The sequence below is a fragment of the Centruroides vittatus genome, unplaced genomic scaffold, assembly GCF_030686945.1.
Source record: "Centruroides vittatus isolate TY-2023 unplaced genomic scaffold, ASM3068694v2 contig_461, whole genome shotgun sequence".
Taxonomy (NCBI): domain Eukaryota; kingdom Metazoa; phylum Arthropoda; class Arachnida; order Scorpiones; family Buthidae; genus Centruroides; species Centruroides vittatus.
The window spans coordinates 1323514-1342212 of record NW_027122257.1 but is presented as its reverse complement, the minus strand read 5'-3'; the positions used below and the strand labels follow the sequence as shown (position 1 = coordinate 1342212).

Sequence of the window (18699 nt, the reverse complement as noted above, 5' to 3'; positions counted from 1 at the left end):
CTTCATTAATTAATAATGCCAACTCTTTAGAAGACAAAATATTTTGATTTGAAACTTATAAAATTTAAAATTATTTAGAAATAAATTGCTTAACGATAAAATATTTTATTTTCCAAATCAATAAAGTATAAATAGTAAATGATAATTTTTAGATATTTTGTGCTATTTTTTGGCTATATTTGTCGACCTCTTCCGAAGCAATCCGACATTTTGTGTATAAACCTCCATCTTGTTAGGAGATCGGAAGGTGTCGGTAGACGTTTAACAATCTGTGTGCATCGACGATATAACGAACATTTATATCAAGAAAGATGAAAACTATAATTGCCAGTCAGACGGTGAAAATACCGAAAGGTGTAGAAGTTAAAGTCAAGTCACGAAAGGTAACCGTGAAAGGTCCGCGTGGACGTCTACGTCGCGACTTTCATCATGTTCAAGTCGATATGGAAGTCATTACTAAAGATAAATTACGAGTTCAGAAATGGTTCGGTAACCGAAAGGAGTTGGCTACGGTTCGTACCGTTTGTTCTCACATCGAAAATATGATAAGAGGTGTAACTAATGGGTTCCAATACAAAATGCGTTCGGTATACGCTCATTTTCCCATTAACGTTACCACTACGGATAACAACAAAGTAGTAGAAATCAGAAATTTCTTGGGAGAGAAATACGTCAGACGTGTTGGCATGCAGCCGGGAGTCACATGTAAGAATTCAACTCAAAAGGATGAATTGATCATCAGTGGGAATGATATCGAATTGGTTTCTCGTTCTGCTGCAAGGATTCAACAGTCAACGTTAGTGAAGAGGAAAGATATCAGAAAGTTTTTAGATGGTATTTATGTTTCTGAGAAGACTGATATCTCCGACGATTAAATCTGTATCGATTAGACCATCTTTGGATGAGAATAAAATGTTGATTGGGAATTAATTTGTTTTCTTGCTATATTTTCATTTAAAATTATATACTCTGTGGAATGTTAGATGTGCGATATATTACGCTGAGTTGCCGCTCCGGATACGTGGAAGCTGAAATTGGGATTCAGAAACCTAGATTTGTGTGGGGATGCCATCTCTTGTCCCTGTTTTAATCTAGCTGAATCAAAAATGGTATTGTAAAAACCATGTTAATGCCTACAGAATTGTTACAAAAAAAAAAAACACTTGGTAGACTAAATTGAGATACTTAACTCCAACAAAGACTTAGCTGCTAATTACATTAAATTATTTTTAACATACAAGTTGCATAATTTGAATGTTTTTGGGAAATAAAACAAAAACCACATTAATTCCAGCAAAATTATTAAAAAGTGATGGACAGTGGGGTAAATGTCAACTAGAAAGCTTTCATTAAAATAGTTATAGAAAAACACATCTTTTAAATAATATTAAGGATTCAAATTTTTTTCTATGTAAAATGCTACATCTTGTGTTCTTGATAATGAAATACAGGGTGGGCCAGCGAAAACGAAACGGCAGAGTGTTCGTGTTCGTCCAAGCAAAGCGCTCGGACAGGTCGATTTTATTCTCGAGGGGACATCTTTTGCAATAAAGTTTTTGCGATTCTGAATACAACAGACAACAAAAAATTTTAAAAACTCATTTATTTTGTATTAAGTAAACAAGCATTTATTTCGAAAAAAAAATGTTTGTTTAGTTAATATTCAGAATCGCAAAAACTTTATTGCAAAAGATGTCCCCTCGAGAGTAAAATCGACCTGTCCGAGCGCTTTGCTTGGACGAACACGAACACTCTGCCGTTTCGTTTTCGCTGGTCCACCCTGTATATAATGCTATAATGAAGCTGATATGGTGATGCATTCAAATTAGCATTGTCGTATTCTGCATGAATTTTTCCATTGACATTTGAGTGTGTGAAATGGTAGATGTTCTATCCTTAGGCTATTGAATATAGCTAAAGAAATGAAAATCTGTTACAAGTCTTTGCATAATTATTCTAAGATCTAAAATTTTTTCAAAGTATATCCAATTTTTAACAAGCAAAAAAATCACACAATATCAGTTGTAAATTTTATTAACTGGATGGCTAAAACTAAAACAATAACTTAAAGTAATTCATTTAATTAACCAATGTTTTTGGTCACTTAACTATCATTGCCAGGTTAACATACTAAATTTCTTTAGAAAGATCAGTTTCAATCATTCCAAGTTTTTAAAAATATTTAAATTCCTCTACGAAGTTAATGTAATATATAGCATGCAGCCATCTTGTAAGTCCTTTCAGGTATTTGATAAGGCATGTCCATTTCATGTTTATGCACTCTTCTATCCTAGCTTATGTACTATACTTCTAAAATTTCTGTATAATATGCCAGTTTTTGATCTCATTTCTTAATACTGGTATATACTTTTGCAGCTTTACAATTTTTATGCATAACTGTTTTGAGAGAAAATTTTGTCACACAATTACTATTCTAGTTTAAACAGTTGTGAATGTTTGTCTAGTTTATATTAAATTTATTGTTTAAGGAATTAACTTGTTTAAAAGTTAAGGCAACTTCCCCCACAATGTTGGAATTATTTGTCGAGAATTGATTTTAGTTGCTTCATATGTACTGTGTTGCATAAAGTATCTAGAAGTTAAAATTTTATTTTTACATATATACAGAGAATGCATTGAAATATAATAATTTAAGAAAATGTATACCTGTGCTATATTTTGGACTTAAATTGCTTCAGGAAAAGTTTAATTGGTATTTTTATTGTAATTATGCAAAAAAAGGAAAATACATCTTATACATTTTTATCCTGTTTTATAACAATCAAATGTTGTAAAACAGCTTTGAGACTGGCTAACCATGTAGACAATGCATTACTTTCATATTTAATTATTATTTTGAAGATGATATATGAATGTTTTGATTCTAAAAACAAAACTAATTATCTGCTTTTTGTTGGGTAACATATTCTTTCATAATAAGGAATATTTAATCTATAGAACTGTTTTAAAAATAACCAGCTTAAAAACAGTTTTAAGCAGGATGATCTAAATGAGTGTTTTCAAAGTTAAAACTTAATATATAATTGTTTCTGTATTACAAGATGTATACGTTAAATAATTATCTCAGACTATGGTAACAGTTGGTGGAGATGTATGAGGCTTATCAAACTTGGAGAATTAGAAAATCGAGATCACATCAATAAAAGACTAACTTTATTCGTTGGATGCATTTTGGTCTTTACTAGACCCTCTTCAGCCATTATTACATAAATATTGATACCCTGTAATATTTTAACTTATTTACTAAAGTATGATCCTGATTTTCTAAAGCTCCAATAGTTTGATAATCCTCCTACATCTCCACCAATTGGTAATTTGAGATAATTTAATTCATTAGAGACAAGAAGCTTACAACTAGATGTGTACATATTTATCTTATTGACATGTTAAATGGTTAACTAATGTATCAATGATTCCATTTCACAAAATTTTTGAAGTATTAACATTGCTATAATGTTGAAATTATTGTTTGATCCTGTGATAAATTATTTTAATACCAAATGATCAAGTTCCTTAAAACAGTATGGTATAACTTAGCTCACAACAGAAACTGGGAACAAGGGCTCTCTTATAAGATTTTATTTAAATATTCCTAATTTTTATAGCAAGATTAGAATGTTATCTTCCACATCTCTCTACTGGATGACTTTCAAGCCAAATAAACAGAATTAAGGATAATGAAAGTTTGACTGAAGCAATGTACAGTGAAACCTGCTAATATGACCACTTCGAGCTGGTCCCTTCAGTGATCACATTAGCAGGTTTCACTGTATTCAGTTTAATTATGATGAAATAAATAACATTCCTAATGTTTTTAGTTATAATATGCAAATCAAAACAAAATATATTATGTATCAATATGTCCCTATATCATAAACTAACTCATACAAATACTAATCTTTAAAGCAGTTTTTCTTATAGAAAAGAGCAAAAACAATAGTTTTAGGAAAGGTCAATCTAAACTCTGGAAAAAGGTCAGAAAGAATATGGGAACAACCAGTTCAAGAAACAATGATAACCGAAGAGGAGAGGATGGAAGAAAATGTATGATTGGTGCAGTCAAGTTTATTTGGGGCTGGGTACAAGTGGGTTCCTTTTGCCTTTTAGTGAGTCCATTTAGCCTTTTGTTTTGGAACAAATGAACTAAATGTTTATTAATAAAAAAAAGGATAAAAGATTTTATTTTGGCTAATAAAAATAACATTCATTTCATAGGACTTTTTGAGTTCAGAAAAATCCCCCCTCTTCCCTCTTGACAGCCCTGTGTGTAATCGATGTGGAAAATAGCAAATGTAACATGCCTGCACAAACATTGCCATCTATTGTTAGATGGGAATGAACTTAAATACTGTATAACTTGCTGGTTATCTGCATTCCTAATCAATTCGAAAGATGATGTAAGTTATATGGCAATCAGGAACTTGCACCTATAGAGTAATGACTGCTCTCCTGGGCAAAAAGTGTATGATGGTTGGGTTGTGCAAAAGTTTTATTTTTGTTCTAGTAAATCTTCTGCAGGTTATAGCCATAAAAATACAGTATATTAATTTAAATTCTTAATTTTTACACAATTTTCCCTCCACTATAAAAGGTTTAATATAGTCATATTGCAATAATAATAATAATTGATTTTTTTCTCTTTCTGACTTCAAATTTATTTTTGTTAAAATACTTTGTACTCATTCTTAAATATATAAAATTCTTTTATTGTAGGCTGCTGTTATTGAATAATTTTTTTTAAAATAATAACTTTGTCTCTCCAGTTTAGAAAATATTTTTCAATATGTAATGTTGAGTAAATATCTTAGTGAAAAAACTTTTGTATTCATTGCTTGAATAATTTATATAAATCAGTATTCATTATCAATAATGTTCCAACTAATTCTGTGAGAGAGTAGTGCAAACTGAGATTCCAACTGTGAGAGAGTAGGCGAATTGGCCGGTGCATTCCGGCCAATTTGCCTACTCTCTCACACCATAAAAATCTTTGAGCGCATTATTGACCGAAGTCTGCGTGACATTGTTCGGATCAGTGTTGGCCATTGTGGCTTTGTGAGGGGCTGTGGAACTACCGACACAATATTTGCATCTCGCAAGTTGATGGAGAAACACCAGGAGAAAACTAAATCACTACACGTTGCCTTCCTCAACTTGGAAAAGACCTTTGACTGTGTACCCTACCAGCTCATTTGGTATGCACTCCGCAACCACGGAGTGCCTGAGGACCTTATCAATTGGGTCAGAATGCTGTACAAATACCAGCAGCCGAGTGAGGTGTGCGGCTGGTACATCTGCAACTTCCCAGTGAACGTTAGCGTTCACTGAGGCTCCACACTGCCGCCATTGCTATTCATTCTCATCATGGACACTATCACAAAGAATATACAGAGCGATGTGCCTTGAATGCTGCTTTATGCTGACAACATCATGCTTGCAGCTATAACTCGAGAAGAGCTACAGTGCCAGGTGCAGGCCTGGAGCGACCGTCTGAGTTGTTTTGGCTTGCGGCTTAACACCAAGAAAACCGAATATCTAGAAATGTTTCCAAATGTGGGCACGATCCAAGTCAATGGTGATAACTTGTATAAAACACATACTTTTTGCTACCTTGGCTCAACTCTACAGTAATGGAGGCATTGACGACGAAGTACGAGGGAGAGTGAATGTGGTGTGGCTACGATGGAGAGAAGTCAAAGGTGTTCTCTGCGACAAAAAGATGTCCATGTACTGTACCTAAAATTGAAAATCTACCAGACTGGTATGACCTGTCACACTCTATGGTTCCGAATATTGGCCATCAACGAGAGCAACTGAACAGCATTTCCATTCCATGGAGATGTGCATGGCTTGCAGGACGCTTGGCGTTTCCCTCCTCGACCATATCACTAATGACACAATATGTCAACAATTTGGCATTGCGCCCATTGAGGCAAAAATGAGAGAGAGACGCCTGCGCTGGTTTGGCCACATCCGACAATCAGCCCCGGAGTTGCCAACATTGCCTACCACCTAGAGATGAATGGCTGACGGCCACGTGGAAGACTGAAGCAACTAAGGCAAGATGCTATCAACGCAGAACTAAAGACTCTGCAGCTGAACCCAGATGATGCACTTGATCGAACAAAGTGGCGTTCGAAGATCCGAACAGCAGACCCTACATCTGTGGGACAATGCCAAGAAGAAGTATTCATTATCAATAACCAGAAAGAGCAAACTTAAACTGAAATGACAACTTATAACCAAAATTTTCCGTAACTTTAGTATAAAACCAATTTTAGAACTAATCATCACAGTAGTTCCATGTATTATTCCTTAAGGATATCAGTTTACTTTATGAAAGGTCACATATTTTAATGTGTATTCTATATCAAATAACACTGTCAGCAGTAATTTTTGAAAGTTGTCAGCCACTTTATTATCAGTCTATTGGTTTCTATTCCATAAATTAATAATGGCTGCAAGAATAAATTGTCAGATCAGTTATTTGATTTCTCAATGAAAATGGTCATAGTACTTCAGAAATTGTGCAAACAGTGGCCTTACAGCAGTGGTTCTCAATCCATGGGTGCTCCATGAAGCCACTTCAAGTGTTCCGCGAAAAAACAAATATACAATTAAAAATTGTTGCAAAAGAAAAATCAATACAATGTAAAATAATTTTTGTATGGGAATGTAATTAGCAAACGCCAATGTCGTCATCTATTACCCCGAGTGCTCTTGATTTCAAAAAGGTTTGTCATCTCTGCTTTAAAGCTGATGTATTGTAACTGCTCCGCAGAAAAAAATGTCAAACTTTAGTGTTCTACGAAAAAAATGTTAGTGTTCCTTGACTTCAAAAAGATTGAGAACCACTGTCTTACAGTAATGAGTGAAGTGAAGCTTAATACTGAAATTAATTTCAAGGAGTGAATGATAAGTTATCAGAGTAAGTGCCAGTAGAACAAAAGTAAATGATTGGCTATAAGACTAGAATGAGTGTGGAGTGAATCACTGTTATCCAGATACATTGAGACTAAGACTTACTATGGTAATAGAAAAATTTGAAATGTCAAAGTTTAGTAAAAATTTAATGTTATATTATCATCTAATATGATACAATTAATAACAATTACCAGTACTTGTGTAGGCCTACACAATATTCTACATATTTCAATTAATAATATGAGCACATTGTTTTTACACTATTTAAAAAAATAGCTGATTTGCATCAGTCAGATCAACATCCACTGTCTTATTTTCAGTAGGCCTAAATATATAAAATAGTGTGAAAATAGCGAGGTTGAGGCCGAAGTTTTAAACGCGAAAACGTGTACGTCTGACGTTCAGCGCCGCTTTCCTGTAAGCCTAGAAGTTTGACAATGACCTTTGGAATGTCGAGCGTGATTCCACTGACTTTCCAAACACCATTGTCAAACTTCTAGGCTTACAGGAAAGCGGCATTCAACGTCCCACGTACACGTTTTTGCGTTTAAAACTTTGGCCTCAACCTCGCTATTATATAAAGTACGAACGAGTCGACACGGAGAACTTTAATGATTTCTTCGATGGGACAAATTGATAACAAACGTGCTTAGAAGGGGGAATCTATTTATCTCAGTAGGGACTAGACAAAGACAACTATCCAAATTAACAAGATAACCCTTTAGTTTTCCTTGGAACATACAATACATCTAGGGAAACACACAGGAACGTACAGAGCCCGACAATCCAATCTACCGAATAGCTTTAACACACAATCTTCCCGACAATAATATGCTATAGAATTCCCGTAACGCGCAGACATAAAACGTACCGACAATGAGTTTAAAGTGTACCGCTTCTTTTACTTCTTTTCGGACAGGAAACAGTTCGAAAACGAAATCTTCCCGCTAAACTGATTGCACAGTCTTTACTTTCCGGCTTCCCGACTATTTTTTTCACGCACTTTCACACACCACACTCTTCCCTACTGATTCTTCCTTCTCTCTCCACTTCCGTTCTAACTTCTCCCCGAAACACACCTTCCAATAAATCTCCCACCCTAGGTTACACACCCAGATTTACACAACTCCTCTCCACCAAGTTGGACCCACCACAATAGCCATATATGCTGTATATCTATTCTCTATACATTTAATTTTCCTGCATGTTCTTCCAGATATTCTTACTGATGGTTGGAAGTCATTTATTTTGTTCTTTGCTCTTTCTACTCTGTGAACACCAAGAAGGTCTTTTGTTCGAGCCGATATTGGGCTCGAGCAATCCACTGTCCCTCGCTATACATTGTGGGCCTGGCCCACAATGGATAGCGAGGGACAGAGCCTGACATATCTAGGACACACCATCCCTAAAAAAACTCCTGGGGGTTTTCATTCTGCCCATATTCAATCGTGGTTCGTTCAGAGATAGGCATCAGCTTATCTTCAGAAGCTGATACCGTTCATTATGAAATAGATGCCTCGAAACAGAATCGGCCATTCAGTGATACCGATCATTTATAATAAAATGATCGGTATCACTGAATGGCCGATTCTAAGTTTCGAACTATTCAATTCTTATAAAATAATACGCATGTTGAAGTCTTTATATTTTTTAATTTAATTTGATAAATTTTCGTAAAAATGCTATGCACATTCTCAATCTTCAAACTGCATTAATTTTAATAGACATTGGATCGTTTTGTTACATTTGAAGCAAACACGGTTTAAGATGTTTAATACAAAGCGCTCGCCGTAATTAATTCGTGTTGAAATAATACATATTTTTGGATATATTTGATTTTCTATGGAATCATCAAACATGAAGAAAAGATGGAAAACGTAGATTTGACCTAATTTACCACGAAACATCAGAATTAGAATCCGGATCCTCCAGGCACTGCAGAGTTATCTTGATCTTAAAAATCATTTAATATGAGTGAGCTTCTGAAGGACTAAAAACTAGATGACCTGATAAGGAGTTACTCTATCACTGAGGAACCAGGGTCGAATTTGAGAAAACAACCTCAGGAGTTTTTCATGGCCGATTAAAACTGTCCTTTACCATCCAATTTCCTCCATGATGGGTATGATTAACAGGCCCTTTTTGTATTCATAGAGGGAAAAGGTTCAACATAGGTATTGCTTAAATTTAATTACTGGTAATTTACTATTATCAGTAATTCCAGTCAACCTGTATAAATGAATTACTATAAATTCATTTATACAGGTCAACTTCTTTTTAATTCATTAACCATAATCAATTCAGGATTAAGCGTAATAATTGGAAATAGTTAAGTAATTCAATTATAATTTAATTCGAAATTCTAATAACAAAATTAAAAAAAAACAGTAGAAACATATTTACAATTAAAGAAAAATGGATGTTGTATAAATTCAAAAAGTTTATAAATAAGTGATTTAAACTTTAGTCAAGATTAATTTGAACTTTATCTTGATATAAGATTGTATTTTGTTGACCTTTAACGCCCCATAACAGAAGATCATTGTCGTATATCGAAACTCAATCTACTGACCTCGGTTTAATTAAGTGATAGACGTTTAATAAGTTTCTCGAGTTCTATCTGATTTAGATGATAATATAAAAATTTCTCTACTTTATTGAAGCCAGCAGCAAGGTAAGTACGAATTATATAGAATATTGCAATTTGAAATACTAGAAAATCGAGAAGTATTGCGCGTTTTTTGAAAAATTTATGAAGTCCATAAGATTCTAGACTGTATATTTACAATATTTTATATATTAGAAGGGTGATAGAAACTTAAAACGTATTAGCAAGATATGTGTATTTCATTAAAGTATAATATTAGGAAACTTGGCATAGTCAGAAAGTTTCCAGAAAAATTTTAAAATGTATTAAACAATTATATTATTCGCATCGTTAAGTGTTAAATTATCGTAAACGAAAATTTTTTTTTTTTTTTTTTATAAATATTGAGTACATGTCTCTTCCTTTGTGAAGAATTGTTAATATTTCGTGGTGCAATTTTTCGTAATCCCTTCCACAAATTAGAAATATTTCAAGACACAAAATAAGATTAATTTTTGGTCTTTTAATGTAAGGCAGTATATCACATGAAAATATGTAACTTAAGAATGTATGTTTTATTCTATGTTCCGGATGATAATTTATTTATTTTTTTAAGTGCGCAACGAGGTCAAGTTAATTAGTGCGCACTAATTATCACTTATGAGATAATTAGAAACATTATAAAATTAATAATTAATCATAAAGTAGTTTGATTCGAAAACTCATGCATGCATTTAAATAAGTTATGGAGTAATCTTTTAAAAAACTCTTCGCTCTTTGGGCACTAAGAGGGCCTTCTTTTTAGTAAGCCTATTATGGGTTTGACTGGGCCCCTAATGGAGCGGCCGGAACGGGGCCCGACATATCCGATGGACCACCCCCAAAAATTCTTGGGATTTTTTGACTCGTCTAATCCTGGGTCTCCCAGAGAGATAGGCTGCCATTTTAACCATTCGAATTTTTGTTATGGCGTAATTAGAATATTTAAAAATGATGTGGTTTATTACAAGTTGCATATACAAGTATGTTTCAATAAGTTTGTATATATAAATTTATTAGAATTAGTGAAAATAGGTAATTTATAAAATCACCAAGGCAAATGAAATATTAAGCTTTGTTTGTTTTTTTGTGACGCGTGAAATAATCTACAGTGTCTAAGTTATACGCCCTCGATATTATATGTTGCAAACCAAACTCCATTTTGCGCAATATTGGAAGCTTGTCCACAATGTAGTCGATAAGGATAGAAAATAGATATCCTAATCGATCATAAAGAGTGGCAGATTACTTAATAAGCGCGCGCCTAGAATTTCGTCGTCTCGTGGGGCTTAAAAAATGACATAGCAAAAAGATATGGCTCTAAGGATTTAGTGAACGTTTAAAAAGTGTATATTACAAAAAAACTTGTTATTTAAGGATTTTATTGTCTTTTTAACATCAAAAGGCCACTTTTACATAAAGGACCTTGTAACAAAATTGTGTCTAGGACATTATATGAACATAATCCGCTATTGATCATGAATTAGCCTAAAGAGCCGAATCAAATTCGAACCTGGATACTCCAGTGTTATATATGAATGCATGACGCTTGTCTATCTGGCCGGAGTGTTTCCACTAAATTTTCCTATAAATGAAATTGTAAATTGTATGTAGTAAGATTATTCAGCACTGACGCCGAAAAAGTCCATTGTGCCGGTGTAGAATTAGAAATTGAGAAGAGGAAATCGATATTTCAAGGACGCCGTCATTTGAAGATCCACTACAGCATATAAATTACAAATTTTTGAATAAACTCACAAAATTATATAATACATATGCAAAATAGTATTTACTTTATATGACGTATGACATATAAAATAAGCACTATTTTGTTACAATTAATTGTAGCATGATTTATAATAATCCAAGCAAATAAAATAAAAACTGTAAGTGATTTTCATTATTCTAAATTAGAATTAAAATGTTTGTGAAATTGGCTAGAACTATGAAATGTTATTAATAAATTGCAATTTAAATTAAAATTTTTTGAAGGCAAAACCAAAAACGTATCGCCTTTTTCTAATATATGTTCAAACCGAATAGAGGCTACGTGTATATTGATTTGCAACGCTTATTCATATATATTGATGTTGCTCGAATTAATAATTTATTAATTATTTCATACTTTGATACTGCGATGCTTAAAGTTTTTTGGGATCAAAAATCCCGCTAAACACCACCTTCTTGTGTTTCTTGAAAGGCGCAAGAGCAATATTATTGTCAAAAAGGTAATATTAGAGTTTTTTTTTTTTAATTCAAAATTAAGTTTTCCTATGAATTTTTTTAAGTTTCAAATTTTTAATCCATAATAGCATGTCGGAAAAGCAAACAAAAAAAACGGAAGGTTGCGGATGAGCACAGGCATTTTTAAGAAAAGTGGAAATTTGATTATTTTTTTCACGTTCGTCAAAGATAAAGCTGTATGCTTAATATACTCAGAGACTGTGTCGACATTAAAAGAATATAACATAAAAAGGTAGGCCGGATGGCCGAGCGGTCAAGGTGGCAGCCTACCGCTCTGGGGGACCCGGGTTCGAATCCCGACGGGTCGAAAAATCTCCAGGAATTTTTCGGGGGGTGGTCCGTCTGGATATGTCGGGCCCCGTCCCTCACCACCCGGTCGGCCCATTGTGGGCCTGGCCGAACCCATAATGGCTTGCAAAAAAGGCCCTCTTAGTGCCCACAGGGCGGAAAGAGTTAAAAAAAAAAAAAAAAAAAAAAAAAAAACCCCTGTCGCAGTGACGAAGAATAGGAAACAGGGGTGATACTTTGATACTTTAATTAACATATACTGTATAAAATACTGGTAATATCAAACTTTTCGAATTCCTCATATTATTATTAGTGGTTCGCTAATAATATAATCACTGTTCAAACGTAGCGAACTTCTAAACACTGGCAGTGGTTCGCTGGTAGTTTGTCGTGGGATCGCGCATCTCCAACGGGCTGGCCATACAGAGTCTTCCGGGTTTTATTCACGTTAGTAACACCTAAATAGGGACCAATTTTCTTAAAAGACCTCCTAAGAGGCATCCCCCTCGGTAGATCGCCCATGTGTGGCGTTGCCGCGACACATGGGCGATCTACCGAAGGAGAAGAGGAAAGGGAAACCCGTCCCCTTCCCCTTCTCCTTTCGGCTAATCATTTTATAGTGTAATATCTTCCTATTTTTATGACTAGGGAGAGCCTAGCCGAACTCATAACGAGCTGGCTAAAAAGGCCCACATGACTAAAATGTTTTGAAATGTTTTGTTAACCTGTTTTTAAATAAATAAATAAATAAAATTATTTTATTTAATAGATATACAGAATTTTAAAATAAATTTTAACTAAAATAATTCGAATATTTTATACGTAATATTTATTCGAATCGTCGCGCTATTTACAAAAAATAATCATAATATTTTATTTTATTTTTACGGCAGAAGCTGGCAACGTGCAAGAAACCAGACGAACTAAACGTAAATAAATACAATCCGCTAGGAGGCAGTGACGTCAAGGCAAAAATCACGAGAGACGATTATGGGAAGTTTATAAACGTATTTGCGGAAATTTAACAATGTTGTATTGAATTAATCTTTTATCGCAGGCGAAAAGAGATTAAACTAATGTAAAAATGGAGATAATCGAACGTCGGAGTAGACGTCCGGAATCGATGGAGACCACCGGAGTACTCGTCTGTAATTGTACTTCTTATTGCTACTTTACCTTGGCCATTATACTTTTCTCGGTTGGAACTGTCATAACTATCCTTGCTTTGGACGACAGCGAAAATTTCTTCTCTAGTTTGGGTCACATGTGGGTTGTTGGACCGATTTTTATAAGTTCTGGCCTCATGGTTGCTGTCAAAACTATAGTTTACTTAAGAAGGGAAACTATGGTCACTTTTATATCAAGGCAGAGGTCTTTACTTAGGGTAAGTCACTTTTAAATCCTCTCTTACATCCTTATTTCACTCTGTGTAAATATTGATCAATATGGAGTTTATTTTTGCCTTATAAACAAACAGAACAAATTCTTGATTATTTTAAAGGTTGTTTGGTAGAAGTGCATCTAGGTAGCCTCTATGGCAGTACTTCCAAGACTATGGTGTTTAATTATTTAGCCCACTTGGCTGTTCGTGGAGTACTTGTTATATAGTTTCGGGGACGCACGTCTACGTGCGAAGCATGCAGACTAGGCAATGGACTGATGCGTGTTAAGACCTGACCTTCGTATTGTAGGGGCTACCTAAGTGCAATTTTACCAGTTGGTTTTGGAGTGTTCATCAGTATCCTAAATATTGATGAACCATTCCTTTTTATCTGATGCTGTAAATTACAACAATACTTTATGTATGTAAATGTTTGCGTTTGATGCATGTACATGGTAAAATGAACGTAAATTGAGTATAAACTTCGGTTTTTGAGTGTTTCGACGGGAGAAATGGGTAAAGTTACGGCTTGGAATGAGGCGGTCGGGACTTTATTGGAGCCATAGTAGACCGTACCCGTGGGAGTAAAAGTAGTCAAAGAAACCAATAGTCTGCGTGACCCTTCACAAGAAATTGTGGTGTAGTATATATTATAGAGGAGGTAGTTGGTACAGTGGAGTTTCTCTTGTTTTATGTGCTTTTTAGCCATCTCTGGTAAAGTGGAAAATGATTAATTTTTAGCAGAATTTGGAGAAATAGTTCTGGATTTTTACATTAATTTCTGTGGTTAAATTTTCAATAATGTGATATGGATTTAAATTTAAAAACTAGTGCATTGCTAAATTATGTAAGAAATAATAAGCAGTAATAATAATACTTTTAAGTTAAATTATATAAAGCTGTTGAATGTCAAATATATGCTATAGTTTCAAAATATGTCTACATAAGATAAATTTAAAAATAATATGTATGTAGTGCACTGAAAAAAGTTAATTTATTAGTTAATAAATTTATTCATTTATAATGCAGTATGTAGAAACAAAATAATACATGCCACTTTACTAGTTACATTATTGGAGACCACACACAGAATGTCTTCCTTAAAATCTATCTGGAGTACTTTTGGGTTGTGAAACTCATCTTCAAGGGAAACAACAAAGTTGAAACATCAAAATTTGATAAATGGAACACAAAAAACGTAAAAGCATTATATACCTTCTATATTGTAAGGATTATCTTTTATAAGCTTGGGGTTATCCAATAATTAGACTATTTGAACTGATGTTTCTAATTGGAGTGATCATGTAAGTAAATATATGATGTAATGTCAAAATAAGGGCCAATTAGTTGTTTGTTAAAGAATTTTATTACTAGTTAAGAAATGTATCTACTTTACTTTATGACATAGTTGTTTCATTTTAAATACTTTTGGTAGTTAGTGTTGTTGCCACCTGTCCAGTTTTCACCCAGACAGCAGTCCACAGTTTTTAATTCATTGTCCGGGATTTTGTAGCAACCTGTTGACCTTTTTCTTTTGCTTCTCAGCTCTTTAAAGCTAAGTTATTTCGTATTTATAGTAAACTTGGCATGAACACCATACTAGACTTTATTAAGTTATTTCATTTCTTAATTTAAGTTGCTCCTACATAAGTCCCTAAGTGGTTTAGAACTGACATGCATGTTATTCTTTGCATGGTAAAATAACATTGTGCAGGCATCAGGGACTTCTGTTTGAAAACACCTGACTTGCCGTCCAGGTCAGCAATTTTGAAAAGGTGGCAACATTATTGGTAGTAGAGAATTAATTTTTTTATCCCCAATGCATAGAAATTAGCCAATGCAAAGAAATTTCTTTGAATCATTGAGAATGAAGACACTGAAATGAAGGAACATGTAAAAATCACTAGGTGCAAGGTCTGGGCTATACAAAGGAGATTCAAAACATTCCCATCTAAACTGCTGAATTTTTTGTATTATATGGGATGTTTGGGTACAGTTTGTCATAAAAAGTGATTTCTGACATCAGCATCACTCATTGCCAATTCTGAATGCTGTGTATGATGACATGATGGCTCCAGAAATCCACAAGGAGGGTATGTTTTTGATTCCAGGTAAGTGGCCATAATCTTCCATGTTGACCCAGTTTATTTTATTTTTTTGTTTTGGTGAAGATTCGTGATGCTATTGCGTGGATTATTGTTTCGACTCAATGTTCACATGAGAAATTTGTTTTGTCACCAGCAATGAGACGACAATTCTTTTTCTTCTTACTTGTAACAGTCTAAAAGATGAATATATAGATTCCATTTTTGGTTTATATGTACATTTTTCAATATTTTCAAGACCCATTTTACACACACTTTTCAATAATCAATTTTTAGTGAGAATTTGATACAATGTAGATTATGAAATTTGGGAATTTCCTTTACAAGATCATTAACTGTGAAGTAATGATTTTTGAGCTTGCAAGCTTGACGTCATCCTTTATCCTTCCGGACACTGAACTTTTCACTTCTTTCTTTGTTGTACACATTTGTACCACCTTCCATAAACTGGCACACCATTGTCTAAGCTTTACTTCACTTATTATGCTAGGGCCATAAATTTCTGTGGTATTGTGACCTTTTGCATTAATAAGTCAGATTATTGATCTGACTTTACAGCTGGTAGAATTGTTTATTCTTGCAGCCATTATACTGTAAATCTGTCATAGAATAGAAAACAATAGACTGATAACAAAATGACTGACAACTACTTAAAAAATCACTTAGTTATTGTACTTCATGCACTGTACCCCATATAGTGGGGGTTGTATAGTACATGACCAACCATCAATAATCTGAGTTGCAGCTAGTGACTGGCTCTTATTTTTGACATGCACCTCACACATCAAAAAGATTAATTTGAAAAAATTAATACATTATTTGATAAATTAACTTTTTAAAATATGTTATAAATACATATAATGATGATGATTCATTTTAATTCATAATTTGAGAATTAAAATATGATTTTATTACTTTCACAAGACAACAGTTTAATTTTTGCACTGTCTAATTAAAAAAATTCTAAAATATTCAAGTTAATGGTGCAAATATTTAATCGGAAGACCAAATATATTATTCTATGCAGTTTCTATGATTAAATTTTTGATGCAATAGTCGTAAATTTGCATTAAGTTGCAATGATATATTAATTATTAAAATTTTTTACTGATTTAAATGTTTGCTTTCTAAAACACTTATATGTATTGATTTATACTTCAAGGTCTTTACAAATTTTTTAAAAACAAATATTGTGGAGTACTGCCAAACCACTTCTTCAATAAAAAGGAAACCACCTTTCTTAAATTTGCTGAAGTTAAGAAAGGTGGTTTTCTTTTTGTTATCTGTTTATGCAAAATGCTTTTAAAGTATTATTTATGTATTTTCTTGTTATATTTTAATATATCTATATTTATTGCTAAATTTGTGTAAAGAAACAAGCATTGTATTCTTTCTTAATAAGAAGCTGTTATATAATAAGTAATTTATAATAGTAACTACCACAACTTTATAAATAACTATACAGCTACATGTAGTACAACAATTAATGTCATATTAGCATTAAATTTTATTTATTTTTAATGCAAATTAATTGAAGATGTGTGATAAATTCAAGATAAACTACTGCAAGCTGATTATACTTTGAGTTGTTATTGTAAGTATATTTAATTTGTCTGCAGTGTTAAAAAGATGAGATTATATAAAAAGCACAATACTTTTATTATAACATGAAATTTATGCTTGAAGGGGAAAAGTTGGTGTATTTTTGGAAGATTATTCCTTTACAATTTAAAATGAATCAGTTTTTCCTGTTTTCTTACTTGTTTTGTGCAATGTTTTGCTTATTATTGATAGTTTTAGTATATTTTTGCTACTCAGATTGGTTTAATAGTCATCAGTCTGATTTTAAAATGTGTACAACAATACTTGCATATATTTATATAAAGCATTTATCTGTTATACTGGGTCATGATGACAATAAATCTTCAAATTTTATAGTTATCTTATTTGATCAAATTTAATAAACAACTAATTTAAATATTTACTTTTGATAATTAATTTAAATAGTTTAAACAAAATTCAAAAATATATTTTTATTCTTAATGTTCTGGATTATAAATTTGAATTTTCCTTTAGGCTGGATGTTTATACGTTCTATACAGGGAAAACATTTGTTTTGTAGTGTTTTGCTTTTGCCCCTTACTAAATTAGAATAATCTGTATTATTTGATTCATGTTTTGTATTAAAAATATAAAATTTAAACTTTTCATTTATTAATGTTACCGAAGATGAGATTACTAAAATTACCGTTATTTTATAACTAGTCATGCATTTCTAAGCATGTTAATTTGTATAATGTATCGATATTTCAACTATACTTTTTTATTGCAATTTTAGGATTCCCTAAGTACAAAGATTGTGGAAATCATAATTTGCTGTGCATAAACATAAAAAAAAATAATCTTATACTCCTAGAATATTCATTCTTATCAATATAACATATAGTAACCTCGTTCATTTGCCTTATTATAATTCAGGCTTTGGTTGCTTTGTTTTAAAAATATATTTAAAATTTTTTCCTTTTTTAACACTTAGGATTTCTTCCAGAAAGAACACACCAAGTACGCTTTGTTGAACAATATTTACATGCAATATATAAAGTAAGGATATATATATATATCAGGAAATATACTTTTTATGATCTATATAATTTGAAGTTTAAATGCTCTTTAACAATCTTTTATACTAGTAATGGTGTAAGCCTGAAATGTTTTTAAAGTATTTAAATTTAAAATATAGGAAACAGCTTTTGTGACATTTTTGTAGTGAGGCAAGTTTTCCTAATGCAATAAATTTACGTTGTAAGAAATAACTTGTTAGTTATATATTTAAATTTTATAAAAGTATTGCAGAATTTACATGTTGACTATAATTATTGAAATTTGTGCTATTCGTGTAAGAATGAATTGGCAATATAAAAAAGTTAAAACATTTTTTTCCCTATGATTTGCATATAAACAAATAGGGAAACTTTTGATTTATAGGAAATTATGAAATCTAATTTTTGTTTGCAAAAGTTTCTTTTTGTTTTTCTTTCTAATTTAGAGGAAGGAAGCATAGGTTTTGGTTGACACGAAATATTCAGATAGGCTATTTATACCATATCTTTCAT

The 18699-nt window shown here is 32.6% G+C and overlaps 2 protein-coding genes across 2 annotated transcripts in view; both read left to right on the top strand.

Annotated features, from left to right (window-relative positions):
- The first annotated feature begins 202 nt into the window (after positions 1 to 202).
- On the top strand, positions 203 to 930 carry RpL9 (ribosomal protein L9). The gene has a single exon (XM_067273129.1). It carries the CDS (start codon positions 312 to 314, stop codon positions 873 to 875), a length of 564 nt encoding a protein of 187 aa, XP_067129230.1. The 5' UTR covers positions 203 to 311; the 3' UTR covers positions 876 to 930.
- An 8644-nt stretch (positions 931 to 9574) lies between these two features.
- LOC136977601 (uncharacterized) overlaps positions 9575 to 18699 on the top strand; it is a 48151-nt gene continuing 39026 nt past the window's right edge. Inside the window, exons 1-2 of the mRNA XM_067273128.1 lie at positions 9575 to 9616; positions 12994 to 13484. Coding sequence (XP_067129229.1) covers positions 13185 to 13484 — 300 coding nt within the window. The 5' untranslated portion in view covers positions 9575 to 9616; positions 12994 to 13184. The remainder of the gene's footprint in view (positions 9617 to 12993; positions 13485 to 18699) is intronic.